Raw genomic sequence first — 13,367 nt, forward strand, 5'->3', positions numbered from 1 at the left:
TTCACGTCAGCAAAACAGTAAAATCAGAACGGCTTAGTTGAGTGAGGGAAGATCTCGTGAACTCGAGACTAGACTGATGAGTCAATATGATAATTAATGACACAGACCACATTGATATAATCCCCCATTGCTAGGAAACAATGCTAAACACTGGAAAAGGCCATTTATAATGCATGGGACCTTTAAGCATTTATTTATACTATATTTAGGCTGCCAATTATGATTATGATATCATTTATAGGCTGCAGCCTCAACTCTTAAATCCTTGGACTGGTATATCCTTGGTATATCACTCGGCCCTCAGATTCATCACTAATGATAGATATGACATTCATCACTGTGTCCTTTATGAGAAGGTTGGTTGGTCCTCTCTGATGGAGAGGTGCAACAAACACTGGTATTTGTAAATTTTTAAGGCCCTTATTGGTAAGCTGCCTCCTTAAACTACATCATTATTGGTAAGCTACCTCCTTATACTACATCATTATTGGAATGGAATTTTGGAACCTATGGAACCCGTTCTAGTGACTGGCTGGTCCATAAGGTCCCCTCAGTTTGCTCTGAAACTACATCATTATTGGTAAGCTACCTCCTTATACTACATCATTATTGGAATGGAATTTTGGAACCTATGGAACCCGTTCTAGTGACTGGCTGGTAGGGTTGTCTTAAATACTTCGAAGCTTCGAAGCTTCGTTCGATGGCATGAGCTTCGAACACAAAATTATTTCCCCCCCCCTCCAAAATGCATCTCCAAGGGAATATCCCTTGGAGTTGTACACGACGGCGACGCCACACAAAACATTAATAAGGCTATGCCTATGCTGCTATGACTAATGTGTTACCAAGTTGGCTAATTTAATTGTAATCATCTGCTTTTGTAGGTGCATTGTCTGATATAATTATAAATTAAATATAATATAATTGTTTGCTTGATAGACGAAGGTTGCAACATAATTATGTAATGTCATGTCGTTGGCTGTGAGAGCAGCCCCACTGCACCCAGGCAGCGCAGCTGCGTGAAACCTTGTTGGCTGCGTCACAATCACGAAAAGGGCTACTTAATTAATTAATCCAATCCACTTTATTTATAGAGCACATTTAAAAACAACAGTTTACCAAAGTGCTGTACAAGTCCCACAACATAAGATAAAAAAAAAATATTAAAATTATATATTTTTTTGAAGCTTCGAATAAAAATCGAAGCTCGGCCCCGAAGCTTCGATTGCCAAAAAAAGCTTTGAAGGTCAGCCCTACTGGCTGGTCCTTAAGGTCCCCTCAGTTTGCTCTGAACAGAGTAAATCTGCATTTTGCTATGATGCCCCTCTAGCTCATGGAATGAACTTCCAACAGCCCTTAAAGCTTGAGATTCTCCCCTCTGTTGCATAGTTTAACATCTTGATCTCCAACCTTTGTCAATCAAGTTATACATGTTTTAATTGATTGTTACTTTGCTTGCCTTACTTGTCTCATTGCTATTATATGCTGTTTTTTTTTTTTTTTGCTTAACTCTGTACGTAAACTCCACATTAAACCTCTGTTGCCTTTCAAGTTTAAATAAAAGTTTGAAATGAAAAGATGAATGCATGAGAAGAGGGAGGCATAACTGTATGCATTACTTGTCATGAGACAGCCTGATTTGACGTTGTGGACATGTAAACAGGTGCCACATTTAAACTGTCAGCCCACTCCAGAATGCAGACGTCTCGGTGCGGTTTGAACGTGTGACCTACTCACAGTCTCCATGGTAACCTTAGTGTTCGTTTCCCCAGTCTGGCTGAATGAGATACCCAGTAAAACAGTGAACAAGAGTGTGTAGATTAACACTATTAATACTATTTGATGTGGAATGAGTTCACCAGATATTATGCACAGAGGCAGACAACAGAGTCTTTGATTAAGGATAGAGTTTACTGACAGAATGACATGTTGCAACATAGAGAGTCCTATAGGTTACATTAATGGTCCTATAGTCTAGATCTCTGTAGAATGACATGTTGCAACATAGAGAGACCTATAGGTTACAGCAATGGTCCTATAGTCTAGATCTCTGTAGTGTGTTGGTCAATTTCCCTATCACTATTAATATTAATACTCTTAAAGGGGAACTATTTTACTATTTCTTTCACTATTTGGGCACTTTTACACAATTCCTGTGAGTCTATGGAACACCTCTGTAATATATATATTTTTTTTATTCATTGTTTTGTATTTCTAATCAAGTCCTCAAAAACAGCATTTTTCTACCTCAAGATCTCGAGCTGTTTTGAGCCTGGGCTCCTAAACCACTGCGGAGCGTCGTGTTCGCCTGAACATTAACATGCAGCAGTGACTATATGACATCACATATAGGCACATTTTCAAATGACTCAGTTCAGTGAGGGTGAATATTGTGAGAGGAGAATTGGAAGAATGCGCCAATATGAGAATTTTGAGACATAGATCATATTAATATAAGTTCACATAGCTAGGAAACAATGCTAAACACTCAAAAAGGCCATTTATAAGATAGTTCCCCTTTAACACTTTCAGTGCCGGCCATTAACATGGTAAAGCATGGTTAAATGCCACCACCCACTTCAATGATAGCGTTGTGAACGCATAATCTCTGTCTTAAATTATGTGTCTAATCTGCCCGTCATTTATCAATGACTTGTTTGCAGTCAACATTGTCGAAACGGATTGTTTTTTAATCACTTCATTTCCGTTTGATAGCATTTTGAAAAGCCCTCGTTTTCAAGGAAAATATTAAGATTCCGTGATAAAAGGCATTTACTGGAATATTCTGGCATACACAAACACGTTGTAATTTTTCGGCCTATTTATGAATCGTTTTCAAATAAACGCTAGATTATCGATAGTATATGTCTACTTATGCGGGCTGAAATATCGATTATCTCATTTCCTGATCACTCGCACAGCCACACACACACACACACACACACACACGCATAGGGCAAACGCTTATATCTCTGTGAAAATAGCTCTGATTATCCTAAGGTCGCTTTCACACAGGGGCTGTTTGGTCCGGACTTTCGGACCAGAATTCGATAGTCCGGTTTTTCGGGTTTGTGTGAATGCGCGTCGAACTCGGTCCGCGGACCAAGCAGGCGAACTCTGGTCCGCCTGAAAACGTAGGTCTCGGTTCGGCTTCATCGAACCAAATGTAGGAAGTCACCTGATAAACCATCTTGGGTATATTATTACCGCGGCGCGCATTCACTGCAAAACAAGCACACTGCATCTATCTATCTATCTATCTACTGTGCATCTTGGGGTAGAACAAGGAAGAAAAAAAACACAGCTGTTATTATTATTAATATTACCGCGGCGCGCATTCACTGCAAAACAAGCACACTGCATCTATCTATCTATACTGTGCATCTTGGGGTAGAACAAGGAAGAAAAAAAACACAGCTGTTATTATTATTATTTTTATTTTATTTTTTATCTTTCTTCCACTCCTTTTTCCCGATTTTTCTCCCATCCCACCCTTCCTGGTTGTTGCGTACTTTCCCCTACTTTTGGTCCGGGAGACCGGAGACTGTCACATGCTTTCCTCCGACGCATGTGCAGCCTGGGGCAGGCCAACCTGGCCGCGCAGGTTCTCACCGGGGAGAGTGTAGCGTGTGGGAGGCCACACTATCTCTCCTCAGTTCCAACCCTCGCTGAGCAGGCGCCCCGACCGAACTGTAGGGGTCGCTGTCCACAACGCCCAGGACCCACCCTTCAGCTTTCCCACCCCCTGATACAGCCAATTGTATCAGTGTGAGAGGCCAGCCAAGCTGATAGCAACGCCGGGAGCTGGATTCGAACAGGCGAATCCTAGTGTCTCCCGGTGTTGGTGACGAACAGTAAATCATTACTGTTATTATTATTAATATTACCGCGGTGCGCATTCACTGCAAAACAAGCACACTGTGTAAACATGTCTCGTGGACAGACTTGGGGGGCTGAAGACCAAATAAAACAGCTGCTTGTGGGGAATGTGGGCACTCACAAAAACAACGAGGTGTACAAGTTGTTTAGCGAGAGGATGGCGGTAATGGGAATTATAATCGAACGATGGATCAATGCCACGTCTCTGCTACTATCACGCTCACGCAGTTTGTGTTGACGCGCATTTCACTTCCTGAAAGGGAGGGATTTCCACTCTCCATTGTGTCCAATAGACGAGCGCCCTTTTCGACCGTGTGACATTGTTCAGATAGTTCGGTGCATTTGGTGCGCCTCACAGATTTTAGTGTGAACGCAGGCGAACCAAATGAAGAATGCAAGAATGTTGCAACTTCACCACCAGAACCGCACCGAGTCCACCAAAACTATATGTGAAAGCGACCTAAGACTGGTCAAATAAATTCCTTACCTCAGATCAGATGTTATCCAAAAAGATTATTCCAATTCCTGATCGCCATTCCAAATATCGATCACGCTTATTGATTACAGTGTTGGGTACTGTAAATACATAATCCACGCGTTTTCCGGGCCGGCGAGCACAATGGATTCCTCAGTTGGCCTTGACGGAAAAGTAAAATGAGGAAACTGCCCCCCCCCCCCCCCCCCTTCGTCAGTCTAAAGCAGGGGTAGGCAACCCTAGGCACGCGTGCCTGCATAGGCACGCGGGGGCATTTTCATAGGCACAGGGGGCAGCACTAAAAAAAAATATATATATATTTTTGCTTTGAAATATTATAGTGAAATATTTTGCACTGTTGTCGCATTTATCTTGTTGAAATCCTCCCACAGGTTCTTTTTACTGCCACATATTTAATTGAGACCCTTTATTTGTTTACCATTGTGACCAGTGGGATTAATCAACACATTTTATTATTTATTTTTCTATTTCATTGAACATTTACTCAAAATGTGAGTATTACCAAGTCAACTTGTGTTCTTAAAACAATGACAATAAACATAGTTTTATTAGGTTGAAATAATGTGGTTGTGTACTTATTTTTCTGTTAACTTATTATGGGTTGAAAACTGAACCTTAATGCACAGTAACTGAACTCAATATTTTTTAAGTTCTGGTAACTTATTATAATTTTTTTTTTACAGTGTAGTCTTGCGATCAATCAAAACTTATTTACACGATATACCTCACATTCACCCTCCATTCACATCCTGGTGTTCTCCTGGTGTTCTCCATTAGGCCTGTAGGTGGAGCTATGACAGCACACGTACAGTACACACACCGATGGTGTGTGATGTGTCCAAAAATGAATGGGCAAATGTGAGTGAAATGGTCGCACTGTATGCAGCTGTTTGTCTGCATTGCATCCCCCCCCCCCCCCCCCCAACTCAGATTTAGGGTTGATACAACCATCATAATAATATTGTTAATAATAACAATAACAATAATGATGTAATAATGTAAAAATTATGATTAAAAAGACCTGATTATGAGAAAAATAAATTACGATGCATGGAATATTGTTGAGGCACACTAGTTGCAACTATATTTCAAACAGGCACTCCATGTCAAAAAGGTTGCTGACCCCTGGTCTAAAGTAATGGGGTGCAGTTACACAGGGAGAGACTATAGGGGGCGGTATCTTCCCAATTGAGCTCAGAGAGAGTCTGCAACACTAGCGTGAGGCTCGATTGATGAAATATGAATTCAAATCGCCAATAAAAAAAAATATGACAAACAAACGCTATATAGCTTTGGCGGGCACTCAAAGGTCGGCATGAACTAACGACAAAAAGCGCGGCTGGCATTCAAAGTGTTAATGGGGGCGACAGTGGCTCGGAAGGTAGAGCTGTCATATGGTAACCCGCCGGGCAGCGTGTCGAAGTGTCCTTGAGCAAGACACTTAACCCCTAACTGCTCCCGATGAGCAGATTGTTACCTTCAAGTGCAAGTTTCAAGTTTTTTAATAGTTGTCATACAGAAGTACAGAATACTTTTATACAAAATGCTTCTTACTGTTACGCTCCAGAGACTGTGCAAGACAAGATAAGTATGAAATAAAATAACATAGTATAGCATGTAAATTAGAAGTAAAAAAATGAGGTCACAGTGTTCAGTATAGACATATGTACAATGTTCGATGCAGAATAGACGTAACTGAGTTACCATATAATATACAATACTATGCAGTGTACTAATATACAATACTATATAGTGCAAGGCAGAAATGGGATGAGGTGCAATTTAGGTACAATTTACAGTAGGTGTACGAGTTGTAGTGCAAATCCTTTATCAATAAATATAAAGTGTGTTTGTGTGGTCTAAAGTGTGGAGAGTGGGTGCTGCAGTGTGTTGTTTGTTTAAGTGAGTGTGTGCGTGTGGGTGTGTGTGCTGTGTGCATTTGATGGTTGTTGCATAGTGTTTATTGTTCGTTTAGCAGCCTGATGGCCTGGGGATAGAAGCTTCTTCTGAGTCTTTCTGTGCTCGCCTTAAGACTCCGGTATCGCTTGCCTGACTGCAGCAGTTCAAAGAGGCAGTTGTTCGGGTGGCTCGAGTCCTTAATAATTCTCTTAGCCTTCCCCCTGCACCGCTTGTTGTAAATGTTCTGGAGGGTGGGAAGCCCCCCTCCAATTGTGCGTTCGGCTGAACGTGTCACTCTTTGTAGTCTGCTACGGTCTTGTGCAGTGCTATTCCCAAACCAGGAGGTGATGTTGCCAGTCAGGATGCTCTCTATTGTACATGAGTAGAAGTTCCTAAGGATCTTCTGACTGACTTGGAACTTCCTTAGGCGCCTGAGGAAGTAGAGGCGTTGTCGTGCCTTCTTCACAACACTGTCGATGTGTGTGGTCCATGTCAAGTCCTCGGATATGTGGGCTCCGAGGTACTTGAAACTGTTCACTCTCTCAACCGGTGCCTCGTCGATGCTGAGGGGGCTGTAGTCCTTGACCCCCGACCTCCTGAAGTCCACAATCATCTCTTTTGTTTTGCTGACGTTCAGGGAGAGGCAGTTCTCCTGACACCACTGTGACAGATTCTCTACCTCTTCCAGGTAGGCCCTCTCGTCGTTGGCAGAGATCAGGCCCACCACTACTGTGTCATCAGCAAATTTGATGATTGTTTGTGTTGTTGTTCCGCTGTGCCACGCAGTCATGTGTGTACAGGGAGTAGAGGAGGGGGCTCAGAACACAGCCCTGGGGGGCCCCTATGTTGAGCGTGATGGATGAGGAGGTGCAGTTGCCTGCTCTTACCACCTGGGGTCTGCCCGTCAGGAAGTCCAAGACCCACTGGCAGAGGTCATAGTTCAAGCCCAGGTCCCTGAGCTTGGCTATGAGTTTGGAGGGGACTATGGTATTGAATGCTGAGCTGTAGTCGATGAACAGCATTCTCACATAGTTCCCCTGCCTCTTGTCCAGGTGTGATGCTGCTGTGTGCAGCACATGGGCTATGGCGTCCTCCGTGGACCTGTTGGGGCGATATGCAAATTGCAGGGGGTCCAGGTTGATGGGGAGGGAGGAACAGATGTAGCCCTTCACTAGCTTCTCAAAGCACTTCATGGCTATGGAGGTGAGGGCTACAGGGCGGTAGTCGTTGAGGCAAGCGGGCGTAGATTTTTTGGGTACAGGGATGATGGTGGACTTCTTCAGACAGGTGGGGATGACAGCCTGTTCCAAGGACAGGTTGAAGATGTCAGTGAATACCGGGGCCAGTTGGTCGGCACAGACTTTTAGGACGCGGCCGGGGATGCCGTCCGGTCCTGCTGCCTTCCTGATATTCACTTTTTTAAAGATCCGTCTCACCTCATGCTCTGTTATCCTGAACACTGAGTCTCCATCAGCAGACCCCCCGCCCCCTCATTGCCGTGGTTTGTAGGCTGGTGTTGTTATTCACAGCCTCAAACCTCGCATAGAAGGAATTGAGATCATTTGCTAAGGAGATGTCACTGTTCAGTTTGAGGAAGGTGCCTTTGTAATCTGTCATTGTTCTGAGGCCCTGCCACATGCCTCTAGAGTCAGCCTGTTCAAACTGAAGTTCAACTTTATCCCTGTAACGCCGTTTTGCCTCTATTACTGCTCCCCTGACGTTGTATCTTGCCGTCTTGTGTTCTTCCATGTTGCTTGTCACCAGCCCGGTGTTGTAGGCTGATGTGCGCACTTTCAGAGCCTCACGGACGGATTTATCTACCCAGGGCTTTTGATTTGGGTAGATTCTAATTGTGGTAGAGGGGATTGTTTCTTCTACCAGAGTACAGACAAAGTCAAGCACCGTTTCAGTGTATTCGTTAATATTGGCTGTGTTATCACGGAATACCCTCCAGTCTGTGCATTCAAGTGCAGCTTGGAGTGTCTCCTCTGACGTCACGGTCCAACGCTTAACCTCTCGCGAGACCACCGGCGTTCGCTTGAGACTTTGTTTATACTTTGGCAAAAGAAAAATGGCGGCGTGATCGGACTTACCGAATGGGCTAAGAGCCTGTGACTTGTACCCATTCTTAAATTGCGAGTATACATGGTCTAATATGTTCTCGCCTCTGGTGGGACAGGTCACATGCTGATAGAAATTCGGCAACCTTGCATGGTTGCCTCTGCCATCGGTGTGTGAATGTGTGAGTGACTGGGTGAAATGTGAGGAACAAATTTGGATAAAAGCTGCAATATAAATGCACCATCTACCATTTAGGTTGTTTTAGTCCATTTGGGAAATCTCTCATCATGGTTCTATCTGATGTTGTTGTGTAGAGCAGTGGTTCTCAACCTTTTTTACACCAAGTACCACCTGAGAACGTAGCTGGCTCTCCAAGTACCACCATATGACAGATGTTAAAATACAGTCTATTCAGCTATGCACAGTTCACGCAGGAGGCAAATGTATTCCTAATACCATTATTTATTGTTAACTTTTGTCAGACACAGCCACAATGTACAAAGGGGTAGCACTAGAACTAGCTAACTCTTCCACACAACTCATACAATGCAAGGGGCATTGAGAACATAATAACTAACATTCTCACATAGCAAGTGAGAAAATTAAGAACAACTGTATTTCAGCAAATGTACTTAATTCTCTCTCTCGCTCTCTCACAGCAAGCAAGTGTCCTTCATTCTCTCTCTCTCTCTCTCTCTCTCTCTCACACACACACACACACACACACACACACACACACACACACACACACACACACACACACACACACACACACACACACACACACACACACACACACACACACACACACACACACACAGCATGTTGTTGTCCATTGACAACTCGCACAAGCAGGGCCGGACTGGGGAAATAATTCAGGCTGAGAAATATAGTGTGAAATATAGCCCCTGTCAGGCCACTTTCTAAGTGGGGGTCCCCCACCAGGAATTATTTGGTTAATTTTTTTATTTTGTGCATTCTGGTGCAGGAATTTTTGAAATTTTACCCTTTAAATGCCAGTGTTTGTGATGGGCATCACAAATTATTGTAAAAAAAAGAAAACACATATTCAATACATTTTCTAATTGTAACCCTTTAAATGCCAGTTTGTGTGATGGCATCACAAATTATTGTTATTATTATTATAATATATATATATATATCTTTTTCAAGTACCACCAGCAGTACCACCAAGTACCACTAGTGGTATGCGTACCACAGGTTGAGAACCACTGGTGTAGAGGAAATATGTAGCCTCTCATGTCTTCCTTGTGTTTTCTCTTCTCATTCTAACCTGCTGTACAGACTCCGTTGCTCAGGCTGGAGCCATGGTGTCCTCCTCAGCTCCCCCCATGGTGTCCTCCTCAGCTCCCTCCGCCTACAGCGTCCAGGCTCTGGCTCTCCTGGCTGAGGTACAGCCTGTTGTGTGTTGTGTTTTGTAAGATTATCGTGTTTTCAGCCTTTATCAACCTGTCATCTGCCGTTCCGTGAAGTCTCTGCGTTGTGTTTATTTGTTTGTTGATGGTTATCTTACTGGCTGTCACACTGTCCACCCCGTTGATGGTTATCTTACTGGCTGTCACACTGTCCACCCCGTTGATGGTTATCTTACTGGCTGTCACACTGTCCACCCCGTTGATGGTTATCTTACTGGCTGTCACACTGTCCACCCCGTTGATGGTTATCTTACTGGCTGTCACACTGTCCACCCCGTTGATGCACCCGGATGGAAGAAAGTACTGGAAACGTGGTCTCTATATCAGCAGGATGTTTATTTCCATGAACATAGCATCTCGTAAAAAAATTTAAGTCTTTGATGGTGTCGGAAACTAGATTAATAGATTCTCCGTCGATCGGTGGAATGTCGAAACCCATCTGTTAGCCTAAGCTATCTCTGTCTACCTCGTGGTCCTCCCATCCCCCTCCCCATTAGGAAGGAAGAGGCCGGGGTGGGTCCATCTTGCAAAACCCGCCTGTCTCTGTTACCGGAAGACTACCCGCTTAACGTCTTAAAGTCTCTCCCTCTCTTGCGATGCTTCTCTAACTCTTCGCCCACCCCTGGCACCGCTGTCTCTCTTTAAAGAGGGACGCTCTCTCTCTCCTACTCTCGTCACTAAGCAACGGCAGCTGCTCGTCACCTCTGACCCAAACAGACGCTGCTACGGCCCGGCCTATCTCTTAATGGAATGTTGACGTTATTTTCCTAGTGACCTTCTCTCTCTCTCTGGCTTCTTATCTCGCTTCTAGCCACCACTCTTCGCTCCACAGGCCCTGCTCAGAGAAGATGTCTGTCTCAGCATTTTAGAGTTTAACACACATTAAACCTACTATCTATATCAGAAAATTGGTTTCCTGTACAGAAACAGATCCAATTTTCCTCTATTTAGTAGAAAAAGAATTGTGGAATCAGTCTTCTTATCAGTTTTGGACTATGGTGATGTAACTTATAGGCATGCTGCGGCATCAACTCTTAAACCTCTGGATTCTGCATATCACTCAGCTCTCAGATTTATAACTGGTGACAGATATGATACTCACCATTGTGTCCTGTATGATAGGGTGGGTTGGCCTTCTCTTGCAGAAAGGCGCAACAAACACTGGTATTTATTTATTTTTAAAGCCCTTATTGGTAAACAACCTGTTTATATCTCCTCACTGTTAAATTGGAATATTGGAACCTATTCAACTCGATCGAATGACTGGATGGTTCTTAGGGTTCCTCAGATTTGTTCTGAGCTAGGGAAGTCAGCCTTTTCCTTTGATGCCTCTAACTCATGGAATGTCCTTCAACTCACGCTAAAATTGGAGGTTCTCCCTTCCCTTGGAATGTTTAAATGTATGATTTCAGACCATTGTGACTACCTGTAACTGTTTTAGTTGATATTTTAAAATTATTTTTAAACGTTTTTAATTTGTTTTACTCTGGTGTTTAAATTTCTGTGAATATTGTTTTTATTATGTACTGTACAATCGTCGTTTCTGTAAATGAGGGAAACCTCAGATGCTTACGATTTTAAATAAAGGTTGAAATGAAAAAATATAGATATTTACATTACATGCATGCCTGTCATAACCATATGAAAACCAGTTATTTCCTTCAGTTTGTACACATGTGTCTGTGTGTTGTTTGTACACATGCGTCTGTGTGTGTTGTGTTTGTACACATGTGTCTGTGTGTGTGTTGTGTTTGTACTAGTGATGCACGATATATCGGCCGCCGATATAATATCGGCCGATTATGGCTGTTTTTTTACACATCGGTATCGGTCCGATATCAAGATGGGGCCGATATGGGCCGATATATGTATAAAATAAAATAAAAATGTATATATTTTTTTCTTTTTACATGTTTGGCCTTAACTAGTTTCAAAATATCAGTAATTTCTGAAAATAAGTTACAAAAGTAAAAAAAAAAAAAAACGTTTTGGAAAATAGCTCTTTATTTGATTATCATAAAAAAGTGTTTTCTATACAGAGATATCGACATCGGTAAATATCGGTATCGGCCAGAACAGCAATATTAATATCGGTTATCGGTATCGGCCACAATTTTCACATCGGTGCATCTTTGTACACATGTGTCTGTATGTGTTGTGTTTGTACACATGTGTCTGTGTGTGTGTTGTTTGTACACATGTGTCTGTGTTAGGGGTGTAACGGTACGTGTATCCGTCCCGTGAATTTACGGTACCGCGGCGTCACGGTGCAGTACGCACAGCCATACGACGAATACGCCCCACAGCACAAACACGCGAGTCGCACATGCAGGCACTCGCGAGGTCCGTGCGAGATCAGCGCGTGTGGCCGGGCACACCGAGTCAGACTTCAGAGTGGCGAAAGTGCACGGAGGAAGGCACATTTACATTGGAACAGCTGCAGGGTCATTACAATTTTACAGTTTTCTTTCGTTTTCTTGTTCGCCCAATAATGTTAACCAAATGAAACCAATGGAAAGACACACACACACGCGTCGCCGACCCACACACACACGCCAACAAACACATCAACATTCTCCCCTGCCGGACTCACAGGCACAGCTCATCAAATAAAAAAAATAAACATACGGTTATCCTATAACCATAGTTATATGAGTATAGCGAGCGCTCTGCTCTATTGGAACCCTATCCCTTATCAATCTAATACTGAATACATTTCTTCACATGTACACATCATCGAACAGTGTATTGAGTGGAACGCCCCCTTTTATATTAACTTTATCGATTTTAAGAAGGCATTTGACAGTATTCATCGCGAGAGCCTATGGAAGATCCTAAGGGCATATGGAATACAGTACCTTCCAAAATGGTCAACATCATTGGAAAATTCTATGAACACTTTGAATGCAGTGTCATCCTTGATAACACCTTGACAGAGTCATTTCCCATTAAATCTGGAGTAAGACAAGGGTGCATCCTCTCCCCTATTCTGTTCCTGATTACCATCGACTGGGTTATGCGTCAAACTACATCAGACCGTCCCTGTGGAATCCAATGGACCCTGTTCTCCTTTATGGAAGACCTTGACTTTGCAGACGATCTGGCAGTCATGTCATCCACTCGTAGCCACCTCCAGGAGAAGTCTGACCGACTAAGCAATTATGCAAAGCGAACTGGTCTCTACATCAACCAGAAAAAGACCCAGGTGATGTGCATCAATGTCCCAACAGCACCTCCAATCACCATCGATGGAGAGGCGTTGGAATGTGTAGAAGACTTTACATACCTCGGAAGCCTCATAAGCAGTGAAAGTAAAACGCAAAAAGACATCAAGACGCGTCCCAACAAAGCAAGAGGTGCTTTCAGCCAACTTCGCAACATCTGGAAGTCTAAACAATATAGCTTTAAAACCAAACTCGGGCTCTACAACAGCAATGTTAAGTCTGTCCTGCTATATGGCTCTGAGTGCTGGAGAGTAACAAAACAGGATATGAGAAAGGTTGACGTCTTCCACAATAGCTGCTTACGTAGGATCTGCAACATATTTTGGCCAAATAGAATCTCGAACGAGGAACTTTATAAGAAGACAGGCAGCT

The 13,367-nt window shown here is 43.2% G+C and overlaps 1 protein-coding gene across 1 annotated transcript in view; it reads left to right on the forward strand.

Annotated features, from left to right (window-relative positions):
* dop1b (DOP1 leucine zipper like protein B) overlaps positions 1 to 13,367 on the forward strand; it is a 272,141-nt gene that overhangs the window by 181,200 nt on the left and 77,574 nt on the right. Inside the window, exon 30 of the mRNA XM_084320857.1 lies at positions 9,641 to 9,747. Coding sequence (XP_084176983.1) covers positions 9,641 to 9,747 — 107 coding nt within the window. The remainder of the gene's footprint in view (positions 1 to 9,640; positions 9,748 to 13,367) is intronic.

Source organism: Notolepis coatsorum, assembly GCF_963971535.1.
Source record: "Notolepis coatsorum genome assembly, chromosome: 8".
NCBI lineage: Eukaryota > Metazoa > Chordata > Actinopteri > Aulopiformes > Paralepididae > Notolepis > Notolepis coatsorum.